This window comes from Microchirus variegatus (assembly GCF_963457635.1).
Source record: "Microchirus variegatus genome assembly, chromosome: 8".
Classification (NCBI taxonomy): Eukaryota; Metazoa; Chordata; class Actinopteri; order Pleuronectiformes; family Soleidae; genus Microchirus; species Microchirus variegatus.
Genome location: NC_139809.1, coordinates 31,785,387 through 31,797,314, shown reverse-complemented (window position 1 = coordinate 31,797,314; position 11,928 = coordinate 31,785,387). Strand labels below are relative to the sequence as shown.

The 11,928-nt window shown below is 41.1% G+C and overlaps 2 protein-coding genes across 2 annotated transcripts in view; one reads left to right on the top strand and one right to left on the bottom strand.

Moving 5' to 3' along the window:
* has3 (hyaluronan synthase 3) overlaps positions 1 to 3,292 on the top strand; it is a gene marked incomplete at both ends in the record, with an annotated part of 8,591 nt that extends 5,299 nt beyond the window's left edge. The window contains 3 exons of the mRNA XM_083894348.1: positions 1 to 213; positions 869 to 970; positions 2,363 to 3,292. The exon at positions 1 to 213 is cut by the window's left edge and continues 350 nt beyond it. Coding sequence (XP_083750474.1) covers positions 1 to 213; positions 869 to 970; positions 2,363 to 3,292 — 1,245 coding nt within the window. The remainder of the gene's footprint in view (positions 214 to 868; positions 971 to 2,362) is intronic.
* A 6,234-nt stretch (positions 3,293 to 9,526) lies between these two features.
* chtf8 (CTF8, chromosome transmission fidelity factor 8 homolog) lies at positions 9,527 to 11,630 on the bottom strand. The gene is made up of 3 exons (XM_083893870.1): positions 11,491 to 11,630; positions 10,043 to 10,166; positions 9,527 to 9,920 (listed from the first exon to the last, which is right to left on the bottom strand). The coding sequence occupies exons 1-3, from the start codon at positions 11,508 to 11,510 to the stop codon at positions 9,633 to 9,635; spliced, it is 432 nt and encodes a 143-aa protein (XP_083749996.1). The 5' UTR covers positions 11,511 to 11,630; the 3' UTR covers positions 9,527 to 9,632.
* Positions 11,631 to 11,928: the final 298 nt, after the last annotated feature.

The following is an 11,928-nucleotide window of genomic DNA, read 5'->3' as shown; positions in this document are numbered from 1 at the left end:
GGAAATTACCACAGCGACGGGAGCGGAGGAGGCGGGGTCGGGGGCGGGGTCGGAGGCGGGGGGAGGAGCACGGTGCACATGGAGGAGGCGGCCCGAGTGTCTCGCCTGGTCAGAGGTGGGCGTTACACCTGTGTGATGCAGGAGTGGGGCGGGAAACGAGAGGTGATGTACACGGCCTTTAAAGCTCTGGGAGACACTGTGGATTATGTTCAGGTGAGAGATTATTCTGGATTATTACTGTTCACGGTGTCTTCAAGATCTACTTAAAGTTTCTCAATCTACTTAAAGTTCCAAAATCTACTCAAAGTTCCGAAATCTACTTAAAGTTCCGAAATCTACTCATAATTCCAAAATCTACTTAAAGTTCCGAAATCTACTCAAAGTTCCAAAATCTACTCATAATTCAAAAATCTACTTAAAGTTCCAAAATCTACTTAAAGTTTCGAAAAATATTTAAAGTTTCAAAATCTACTTAAAGTTTCGAAATCTACTTATAATTCCAAAATCTACTTAAAGTTCCAAAATCTACTAATAATTCCAAAATCGACTTAATGTTCCAAAATCTACTAATAATTCCAAAATCGACTTAATGTTCCAAAATCGACTTAATGTTCCAAAATCTACTTATAATTCCAAAATCTACTTAAAGTTCCAAAATCTACTAATAATTCCAAAATCGACTTAATGTTCCAAAATCTACTTAAAGTTTCAAAATCTACTTGAGGCAACTGTAGCTTTACCAGTTCTGAACCATTGACTGATGAGATTATCAGTGGACACAGGAGCTGCTGGTCCTCTGCTGCCTCGTGTGGTCACGTTGTGTCACTGGGTTAAGTCTAAATGAAATATGTGTGTGTGTTGTGTCCAGGTGTGTGACTCAGACACAGTTCTGGATCCAGCCTGTACCATCGAGATGCTGAAGATCCTGGAGGAAGACGCCATGGTGGGCGGAGTCGGTGGAGACGTACAGGTAACTAGAGAGAGATGCTAGCATGTTAGCATGTTAGCACCAGCCTAAAGTCTTAACTCAGATTTATTGATGAAGCACATTTAAAAACAGCCGAGACTCAACTCCTCCATCAAAATCTACTTAAAGTTCAAAAATCTACTTATAATTCCAAAATCTACTTAAAGTTCCGAAATCTAATTATTATTCCACAATCTACTTATAGTTACAAAATCTACTTAGAATTCCAAAATCTACTTGAAGTTCAGAAATCTACTTAGAATTCCAAAATCTACTAAAAGTTCCAAAATCTACTTAGAATTCCAAAAATGTTCTAAAGTTCCAAAATCTACTTATAGTTACAAAATCTACTTAGAATTCCAAAATCTACTTAAAGTTCCAAAATCTACTTAGAATTCCAAAAATGTTCTAAAGTTCCAAAATCTACTTAAAGTTCCAAAATCTACTTAAAGTTCCGAAATCTACTTAGAATTTCAAAATCTACTTAAAGTTCAGAAATCTACTTAGAATTCCAAAATCTACTTAGAATTCCAAAAATGTTCTAAAGTTCCAAAATCTACTTAAAGTTCCGAAATCTACTAATAATTCCAGAATCTAATTAATATTCCAAAATCTACTTAAGGTTGCGAAATCTACTTAAAGTTCCAAAATCTACTTATAATTCCGAAATCTACTTAAAATTCCAAAATCTACTTAAAGTTTCAAAATCTCATTATAATTCCAAACTCTACTTAAAGTTCCAAAATCTACTTAAAGTTCCGAAATCTACTAATAATTCCAAAATCTAATTAATATTCCAAAATCTACTTAAGGTTGCGAAATCTACTTAAAGTTCCAAAATCTACTTATAATTCCGAAATCTACTTAAAATTCCAAAATCTACTTAAAGTTTCAAAATCTCATTATAATTCCAAACTCTACTTAAAGTTCCAAAATCTACTTAAAATTCCAAAATGTACTTATAATTCCAAAATGTACTTAAAATTCCAAAATCTACTTAAAGTTCCAAAATCTACTTAAAGTTCCAAAATCTACTTAAAGTTCCAAAATCTACTTAAATCTACAAAAAATTCCGAAATCTACTTATAATTCCAAAATCTACTTAAAATTCCAAAATCTACTTATAATTCCAAAATCTACTTAAAGTTCCAAAATCTACAAAAAATTCCGAAATCTACTTATAATTCCAAAATCTACTTAAAGTTCCAAAATCTACTTATAATTCCAAAATCTACTTATAATTCCAAAATCTACTTAAAGTTCCAAAAGCTACTAAAAATTCCGAAATCTACTTAAAATTCCGAAATCTAGGTCTTTAACAGAGTAATCCGGTGGATTAAGGTCACGTCGACTCCCGTGTTTTTCCCTCACGACTGAAACGTTCTAATCCCCCAGATCCTCAACAAGTACGACTCGTGGATCTCCTTCCTGAGCAGCGTCCGCTACTGGATGGCGTTCAACGTGGAGCGCGCCTGCCAGTCGTACTTCGGCTGCGTGCAGTGCATCAGCGGACCGCTGGGGATGTACCGCAACGCCCTGCTGCAGCGCTTCCTGGAGGCCTGGTACCACCAGACCTTCCTGGGCTCCCGGTGCAGCTTCGGCGACGACCGCCACCTCACCAACCGCGTGCTCAGCTTCGGCTACAAGACCAAGTACACGGCGCGGTCGCAGTGCCGCACGGAGACGCCCACGCAGTACCTGCGCTGGCTCAACCAGCAGACCCGCTGGAGCAAGTCCTACTTCCGCGAGTGGCTCTACAACGCCCTGTGGTTCCACAAGCACAGCCTGTGGATGACCTACGAGTCCGTGGTCACCGGGTTCTTCCCGTTCTTCCTGGTGGCCACCGTCGTGCACCTCTTCTACCGCGGCCGGCTGTGGAACATCCTGCTCTTCCTGCTGACGGTGCAGCTGGTGGGGATGGTGAAGGCCACGTACGCGTGTTTCCTGCGCGGCAGCCTGGTCATGATCTTCATGTCGCTCTACTCGCTCGTCTACATGTCCAGCCTGCTGCCCGCCAAGATCTTCGCCCTGCTCACCATCAACAAGGCCGGCTGGGGGACGTCGGGCCGCCGGAAGATCGTGGTCAACGCCATCGGCGCCGTGCCTGTCACGGCGTGGACCCTGGTGCTGCTGGGAGGCGTGGCCTACACCGCCTACTGCGAGGCGCAAGAGCCGTTCGGCGAGACGGAGAAGGCGCTGCTGATCGCCGGGACGGTCCTGTACGCCTGCTACTGGCTGGTCCTGCTGGTGCTCTACCTCGCCATCGTGGCCAAGCGCTGCAACAAGAGGGAGGAGCGCTATCACCTGCCGTACGCCGAGGCGTAGACGCGCCGGCCCCCGAGACGACGTGGGGGAAAAAAACCCCAGAGGTCCTCGTCCACCGCGGGCGCCGCTGGACGGACGAGCCGTGAACCCGGGAAGCCACGCCTTCATCCCTGGTGCTAACATAAACACACCCCTGACACGACCGTAGCTCCGCCTCCTCTGACGTCATCCTCTCCCAAGGTGCTTTCACCCACGCGGGGTTTTCACCGGTTAGCTGTGAAACCGACACAAGGGGGCAGCGTGGTGCTTTAAACCAGGAGTTTTTTCCCGACGCGAGGACCGGAGTTGCGCGTGTTTTCACGACTTCCGGGTCACGTAAAAGTTGGAGAAATTAAATCTGAATCTGTGTTTTTTTTATTATTTTTTATTTTCCTCATGAAACCGATTTTCTTTTTTCCCGCCAATTTTCTAATCTTAGCGCTACATCGCGCGAGTCGTCAGATTTACGCAAACTCTCAGAATGGCGTCGTCCTCCATTTTACTGTCACAGAGCATTAAAGAAGATGAAATCGTCTTAAAATTAGGAATCGATTATGTGCTGCAGCTGTTCTGCATTCGAATATTAATTATGGGATGTAATTAGAGCCGCGACGAATAATTATCTTCACGATTAATCGATCAGTCGCTTGGTCCAGAAAACGTCTTTGTTTCTATGGAGCAAAGAAAGCAGGAAATATTCACATTTAAGAAGCTGAAAAATGACAGAAACGTGAAAATATTCACATTTAAGAAGCTGAAAAATGACTGAAACGCGAAAATATTCACATTTAAGAAGCTGAAAAATGACTGAAACGCGAAAATATTCACATTTAAGAAGCTGAAAAATGACAGAAACGTGAAAATATTCACATTTAAGAAGCTGAAAAATGACAGAAACGTGAAAATATTCACATTTAAGAAGCTGAAAAATGACAGAAACATGAAAATATTCACATTTAAGAAGCTGAAAAATGACAGAAACGTGAAAATATTCACATTTAAGAAGCTGAAAAATGACAGAAACGTGAAAATATTCACATTTAAGAAGCTGAAAAATGACTGAAACGCAAAAATATTCACAAGAAGCTGAAAAATGACAGAAACGTGAAAATATTCACATTTAAGAAGCTGAAAAATGACAGAAACGTGAAAATATTCACATTTAAGAAGCTGAAAAATGACAGAAACGTGAAAATATTCACATTTAAGAAGCTGAAAAATGACAGAAACGTGAAAATATTCACATTTAAGAAGCTGAAAAATGACAGAAACGTGAAAATATTCACATTTAAGAAGCTGAAAAATGACAGAAACGTAAAAATATTCACATTTAAGAAGCTGAAAAATGACTGAAACGCGAAAATATTCACATTTAAGAAGCTGAAAAATGAGAGAAACGTGAAAATATTCACATTTAAGAAGCTGAAAAATGACAGAAACGTGAAAATATTCACATTTGAGAAGCTGAAAAATGACAGAAACGTGAAAATATTCACATTTAAGAAGCTGAAAAATGACAGAAACGTAAAAATATTCACATTTAAGAAGCTGAAAAATGACTGAAACGCGAAAATATTCACATTTAAGAAGCTGAAAAATGACAGAAACGTGAAAATATTCACATTTAAGAAGCTGAAAAATCTGAAAAATTCTAAAACAGATTTCTCTTAAATGTAAACATTTCCTGGCTCCTCCCCCTCGTCCTCAGTAAACAGCACAATCCTGGACTTTTCCAGATAATCCTCACATTCCTGGTCCTCGGTGCTGTCGCAGCGCGTCATGTGACTCAGTTGTTGTTGTTTATTTCTGTTTGTTGTTACATTTATGTCAAGTTGCCAAATGAGGTTTTTTTGTAACAGTAAAGTTTGACGACTGAACTCTTTTCTCTTGAACCACATTTTTAAAAACCAGAGGATTGATTTGATGAATCTGCTGCTCTGACTTTACACACTGTTCATTATCAAATGTTAGTTTTTAATAAATTGTTTACAAGTTACAAATATGGATAAATATCACGTGTATTGACGAGCAATTCTGCAGTACTGTCACAGTCCACCAGAGGGCGGTGGCTCACATTTAAGTGGCTTCTGGTAAAAAGATTCTGTTGAGGTGAGGACATTTAGACAAAGTGAGGACATTTAGTCAAAGTGAGGACATTTAGTCAAAGTGAGGACATTTAGACAAAGTGAGGACGTTTAGTCAAAGTGAGGACATTTAGACAAAGTGAGGACATTTAGTCAAAGTGAGGACATTTAGTCAAAGTGAGGACATTTAGACAAAGTGAGGACGTTTAGTCAAAGTGAGGACGTTTAGTCAAAGTGAGGACATTTAGACAAAGTGAGGATGTTTAGACAAAGTGAGGACATTTAGTCAAAGTGAGGACATTTAGTCAAAGTGAGGACATTTAGACAAAGTGAGGACATTTAGTCAAAGTGAGGACATTTAGACAAAGTGAGGACGTTTAGTCAAAGTGAGGACATTTAGACAAAGTGAGGACATTTAGTCAAAGTGAGGATGTTTAGACAAAGTGAGGACATTTAGTCAAAGTGAGGACATTTAGTCAAAGTGAGGACATTTAGACAAAGTGAGGACATTTAGTCAAAGTGAGGACATTTAGACAAAGTGAGGACGTTTAGTCAAAGTGAGGACATTTAGACAAAGTGAGGACATTTAGTCAAAGTGAGGACATTTAGTCAAAGTGAGGACATTTAGACAAAGTGAGGACATTTAGTCAAAGTGAGGACATTTAGACAAAGTGAGGACATTTAGTCAAAGTGAGGACATTTAGACAAAGTGAGGACATTTAGACAAAGTGAGGACATTTAGTCAAAGTGAGGACATTTAGACAAAGTGAGGACATTTAGTCAAAGTGAGGACATTTAGTCAAAGTGAGGACATTTAGACAAAGTGAGGACGTTTAGTCAAAGTGAGGACGTTTAGTCAAAGTGAGGACATTTAGACAAAGTGAGGATGTTTAGACAAAGTGAGGACATTTAGTCAAAGTGAGGACATTTAGTCAAAGTGAGGACATTTAGACAAAGTGAGGACATTTAGTCAAAGTGAGGACATTTAGACAAAGTGAGGACGTTTAGTCAAAGTGAGGACATTTAGACAAAGTGAGGACATTTAGTCAAAGTGAGGACATTTAGACAAAGTGAGGACGTTTAGTCAAAGTGAGGACATTTAGACAAAGTGAGGACATTTAGTCAAAGTGAGGACATTTAGACAAAGTGAGGACGTTTAGTCAAAGTGAGGACATTTAGTCAAAGTGAGGACATTTAGTCAAAGTGAGGACATTTAGACAAAGTGAGGACATTTAGTCAAAGTGAGGACATTTAGTCAAAGTGAGGACATTTAGACAAAGTGAGGACATTTAGTCAAAGTGAGGACATTTAGACAAAGTGAGGACGTTTAGTCAAAGTGAGGACATTTAGACAAAGTGAGGACATTTAGTCAAAGTGAGGATGTTTAGACAAAGTGAGGACATTTAGTCAAAGTGAGGACATTTAGTCAAAGTGAGGACATTTAGACAAAGTGAGGACATTTAGTCAAAGTGAGGACATTTAGACAAAGTGAGGACGTTTAGTCAAAGTGAGGACATTTAGACAAAGTGAGGACATTTAGACAAAGTGAGGACGTTTAGTCAAAGTGAGGACATTTAGACAAAGTGAGGACATTTAGTCAAAGTGAGGACATTTAGACAAAGTGAGGACGTTTAGTCAAAGTGAGGACATTTAGACAAAGTGAGGACATTTAGTCAAAGTGAGGACATTTAGTCAAAGTGAGGACATTTAGTCAAAGTGAGGACATTTAGACAAAGTGAGGACGTTTAGTCAAAGTGAGGACATTTAGTCAAAGTGAGGACATTTAGTCAAAGTGAGGACGTTTAGTCAAAGTGAGGACATTTAGTCAAAGTGAGGACGTTTAGACAAAGTGAGGACATTTAGTCAAAGTGAGGACATTTAGTCAAAGTGAGGACATTTAGACAAAGTGAGGACGTTTAGTCAAAGTGAGGACGTTTAGTCAAAGTGAGGACGTTTAGTCAAAGTGAGGACGTTGAGTCAAAGTGAGGACATTTAGTCAAAGTGAGGACGTTTAGACAAAGTGAGGACATTTAGTCAAAGTGAGGACATTTAGTCAAAGTGAGGACATTTAGTCAAAGTGAGGACATGTCCCCCTGACTGTAGCACAGGTGAACGGCCCTGTGGACACATGAGCTGCTGGACGTCCTCCATTGTTGTCTTTTGTTGTGTCCACGTCGTCCTTAGTTGTCGTTACACCGGAACGACTTCACGTGGGCGTGGCCTTCTCAGTGGAGACACGAGCCTGACCCAGGACTTTAGCTTAGCATCGTAGCATTGTAGCATCGTAACGTGATGGAAACACGGTGCTGGAGGTCGAGTGAGGACTTCCTGGTTTTCCCGCTTTTTTCTCTCCGGCTGTGACAGGATATGGGAATTTTCCCGGCTCATTAAAACACACACACACACACACACACACACAGCCCTGTCTTTCATGAACATGAATAATTTAAATAACATCTTCACTGTCACTAAAAACAAACGTCCTCTGTTTTCATTCACTAACTCACGACGGGAAGCTTTAGTTTTTAAAGAATGACGTGTTTCCAAAAGTCTGTGTGTGTGTGTGAGTCTATGTGTGTGTGTGTGTGTGTGTGTGTGGTCACTCAGTGAATCACTCCATTCACTCATGAGTAAAGATGGTGACTTTTTACTTCTGGGTGTTTTCACCTCAACAACATGGGCGTCGCCCGCTGCCAAACACACAGTCTGTACTGTGAGTATATATATATATTCATACATATATATACATGTATATATATATACATATATATATATACGTATATATACATATATATATATATACATATATATGTATATATATACATATATATGTATATATATATATACATATATATATATACATATATATGTATATATATATATACATATATATATATACATATATATGTATATATATATATACATATATATACATATATATGTATATATATACATATATATATATATGTATATATACATATATGTATATATATATATGTATATATATATGTATATTTATATATGTATATGTATATAATTATATGTATATATATATATATATACATGTATATATACATATATATACATGTATATATGTGTGTATATATATATATGTGTGTATATATATATACACTTTTCCTTGTGTAAACTAAATTTTGTAAACCACTCACTCTCCCACACCAAAGTCACTCACTCTCCCCCACCAAAGTCACTCACTCTCCCCCACTGAAGTCACTCACTCTCTCACACCAAAGTCACTCACTCTCTCACACCAAAGTCACTCACTCTCCCCCACCAAAGTCACTCACTCTCCCACACCAAAGTCACTCACTCTTCCACACCAAAGTCACTCACTCTCACACACCAAAGTCACTCACTCTCACTCACCAAAGTCACTCACTCTCCCACACCAAAGTCACTCACTCTCCCACACCAAAGTCACTCACTCTCTCACACAAAAGTCACTCACTCTCTCACACCAAAGTCACTCACTCTCTCACACCAAAGTCACTCACTCTCCCGCACCAAAGTCACTCATTCTCACGCACCAAAGTCACTCACTCTCTCACACCAAAGTCACTCACTCTCTCACACCAAAGTCACTCACTCTCCCACACCAAAGTCACTCACTCTCCCACACCAGAGTCACTCACTCTTCCACACCAAAGTCACTCACTCTCACTCACCAAAGTCACTCACTCTCCCACACCAAAGTCACTCATTCTCACGCACCAAAGTCACTCACTCTCTCACACCAAAGTCACTCACACACCAAAGTCACTCACTCTCCCACAACAAGTCACTCACTCTCTCACACCAAAGTCACTCACTCTCCCACACCAAAGTCACTCAATCTCCCACACCAAAGTCACTCACTCTCCCACACCAAAGTCATTCACTCTCCCACACCAAAGTCACTCACTCTCCCACACCAAAGTCCATAGAGTAAACCAGTGATTTTAACATCACAGCACACAGGAGTTCACAGGAGTTGTTGATCCACTGCTGCCTCCATCACTAACTTACAATGACTGATTTTAAAATATTTAATTTAGACTTAACTCAGTGACACAAAGTGACCACACGAGGCAGCAGAGGACCAGCAGCTCCTGTCGTTTAAAGACAAACAGGAACATCCTTCACGTCACATCATGTTTATTATATTGTGGAAACTGTGAATGTGAATGTGTTGTTGTTGTTGTTGTTGTTGGGGTCAGTTCAGGTCAAAGGTCAACAGTTCACCGTCAGTCACGCGTGACCTTTGACCCCCGTCAGCTCTACACCTTCTTCGGGACGTTGGTGATGATGGGTTTGGGGCGGGTCTTAAAGATGAGCTTCCGTTTGACCAGCGCCGTCACGGTGTAAGACTTGGAGGCGGGGCCTCCCTGGGCGACGCCCCCGTCCTCTCCGGCGACGCCCATGTCCTCTCTGGCGACGCCCCCGTCCTCTCCGGCGACGCCCCCGCCGTGGCGGCGGCTGCTCTTGGTGAGGACGGCGAAGTGTTTCTCCAGTTTGACCTGCTTCCCGTACAGAATGTGATGTCCTACGATCAGCACCGGCACCCCCTGGTGGAGGGAGGAGGAAGAGCAGGTCAGTGGAGGGAGAGCGGACCCACAGTCTGTCACCGCCCCCTGGTGGGACTTGCATGTTATTATTGTAATTGTGATAAAGATACGTTGTTCTTCACCTCTCTGGTGTACAGCAGGTCTCCCATCACGTTCCCGGCCAAACCTGAGTCGTGTCGTGACATCACTTCTCCCTGCAGCTCCACCAACAGCCACTCAGGAGTACTGCAGCCGTCCACACTGGCCCTGCAGGAACACACACACACACACACACACACACACGTTATTTATATGACACCTTCACACTATTTGTGTGTGTGTCTGTGTGTACCTGTTTGAGTGTGTGTGTGTGTCTGTTTGGAGTGAGTGTGTCTGTGTGATTGTGTGTGTCTGTGTCAGTGGTCTATGTGCATGCGTGTGTGAGTCTGTGTGTCTTTGTGTGTGTGTGAGTGTGTGTGATAGTCTATGTTAGTGTGTCTGTCTGTGTGTGAGTCTGTCTGTGTGTTAGTGTGTGTGAGTCTGTGTTAGTGTGTGAGTCTGTGTAAGTGTGTGTTAGTGTATGAGTGTGTTAGTGTGTGTGTTAGTGTGTGAGTCTGTCTGTGGGTTAGTGTGTGTGTGTGAGTCTGTCTGTGGGTTAGTGTGTGAGTTTGTTAGTGTGTGTGTGAGTCTGTGTTAGTGTGTGTGTGTGAGTCTGTCTGTGTGTCAGTGTGTGTGTGTGAGTGTGTGTGATAGTCTATGTTAGTGTGTCTGTCTGTGTGTGAGTCTGTCTGTGTGTTAGTGGTGTGAGTCTGTGTTAGTGTGTGAGTCTGTGTTAGTGTGTGTGTGTGAGTCTGTCTGTGTGTCAGTGTGTGTGTGAGTCTGTTAGTGTGTATGTGTGTTAGTGTGTGAGTCTGTTAGTGTGTGTGTATGTTAGTGTGTGTGTGTAGTGTGTGAGTGTGTTAGTGTGTGAGTGTGTCTGTGGGTTAGTGTGTGTGTGTGAGTCTGTCTGTGGGTTAGTGTGTGTGTTAGTGTGTGAGTCTGTCTGTGTGTTAGTGTGTGAGTCTGTTAGTGTGTGTGTATGTTAGTGTGTGTGTGTTAGTGTGTGAGTGTGTTAGTGTGTTAGTGTGTGAGTCTGTCTGTGGGTTAGTGTGTGTGTGTGAGTCTGTCTGTGGGTTAGTGCGTGAGTCTGTCTGTGGGTTAGTGTGTGAGTTTGTTAGTGTGTGTGTGTGAGTCTGTGTTAGTGTGTGTGTGTGTGAGTCTGTCTGTGTGTGAGTCTGTTAGTGTGTTAGTGTGTGAGTCTGTTAGTCTGTTAGTGTGTGTGTATGTTAGTGTGTGAGTGTGTTAGTGTGTGTGTGTGAGTCTGTTAGTGTGTGTGTGTGTAACTGTGTGAGTCTGTGTGTGTTAGTGTGTGAGTCTATGTGTGTTAGTGTGTGAGTCTGTGTGTGTGTTAGTGAACATAACATTAGTTAGTGAACATAACTCTGTCTTTTAAGTTTGAACATGTTTGTCGTGACTTTTCCAAACAGTGCCATAAACTGACGATAATAATAATATAAATGTTCGCTTTTCTTCCCTTTAAATCGTTTCTTACCTGATCACGACCTGAACCATCGTCCTGTGGCGGAGTTACGACAGCGCGACACGGTTTACGGTAATGACCGCGGGATTCTTCTGTCACAAACACGAAGAAGAGAAAAAGCAAAACAACAACAAAAGACCGAACTTCCTGACGTTTCCCGCCAGCTGCGTCACTGCGGTGACGTATTTCCGCATCCGGCTTCGGGTTTCCTGTCGCTGACAAAATAATAGTTAATGATAATAATAATAATAATAGTTTTAATTCCTGCACAGAGAATAAAAAATGATATATAAAATAATACTCACAGACATAAAATGTCCAAATTGAGCTCACACATGAATAAAGCTCATGCTTTTACTGCAGACGTTTGAATATTTTCAGTAAATACATGCACGAATCAATAAAATGATAAATAAATACATTTGATACATTTATTATCAATGCGATTTT

Excerpts from the sequence above, each read along its gene's own strand:
- chtf8 (XM_083893870.1), bottom strand. The coding sequence starts at position 11,510 with ATGGTTCAGGTCGTGATCAG. Across the intron at positions 10,167-11,490 it reads ATGGTTCAGGTCGTGATCAG|GGCCAGTGTGGACGGCTGCA; the intron begins GTAAGAAACGAT and ends GTGTTCCTGCAG. Across the intron at positions 9,921-10,042 it reads ACCTGCTGTACACCAGAGAG|GGGGTGCCGGTGCTGATCGT; the intron begins GTGAAGAACAAC and ends TCCCTCCACCAG.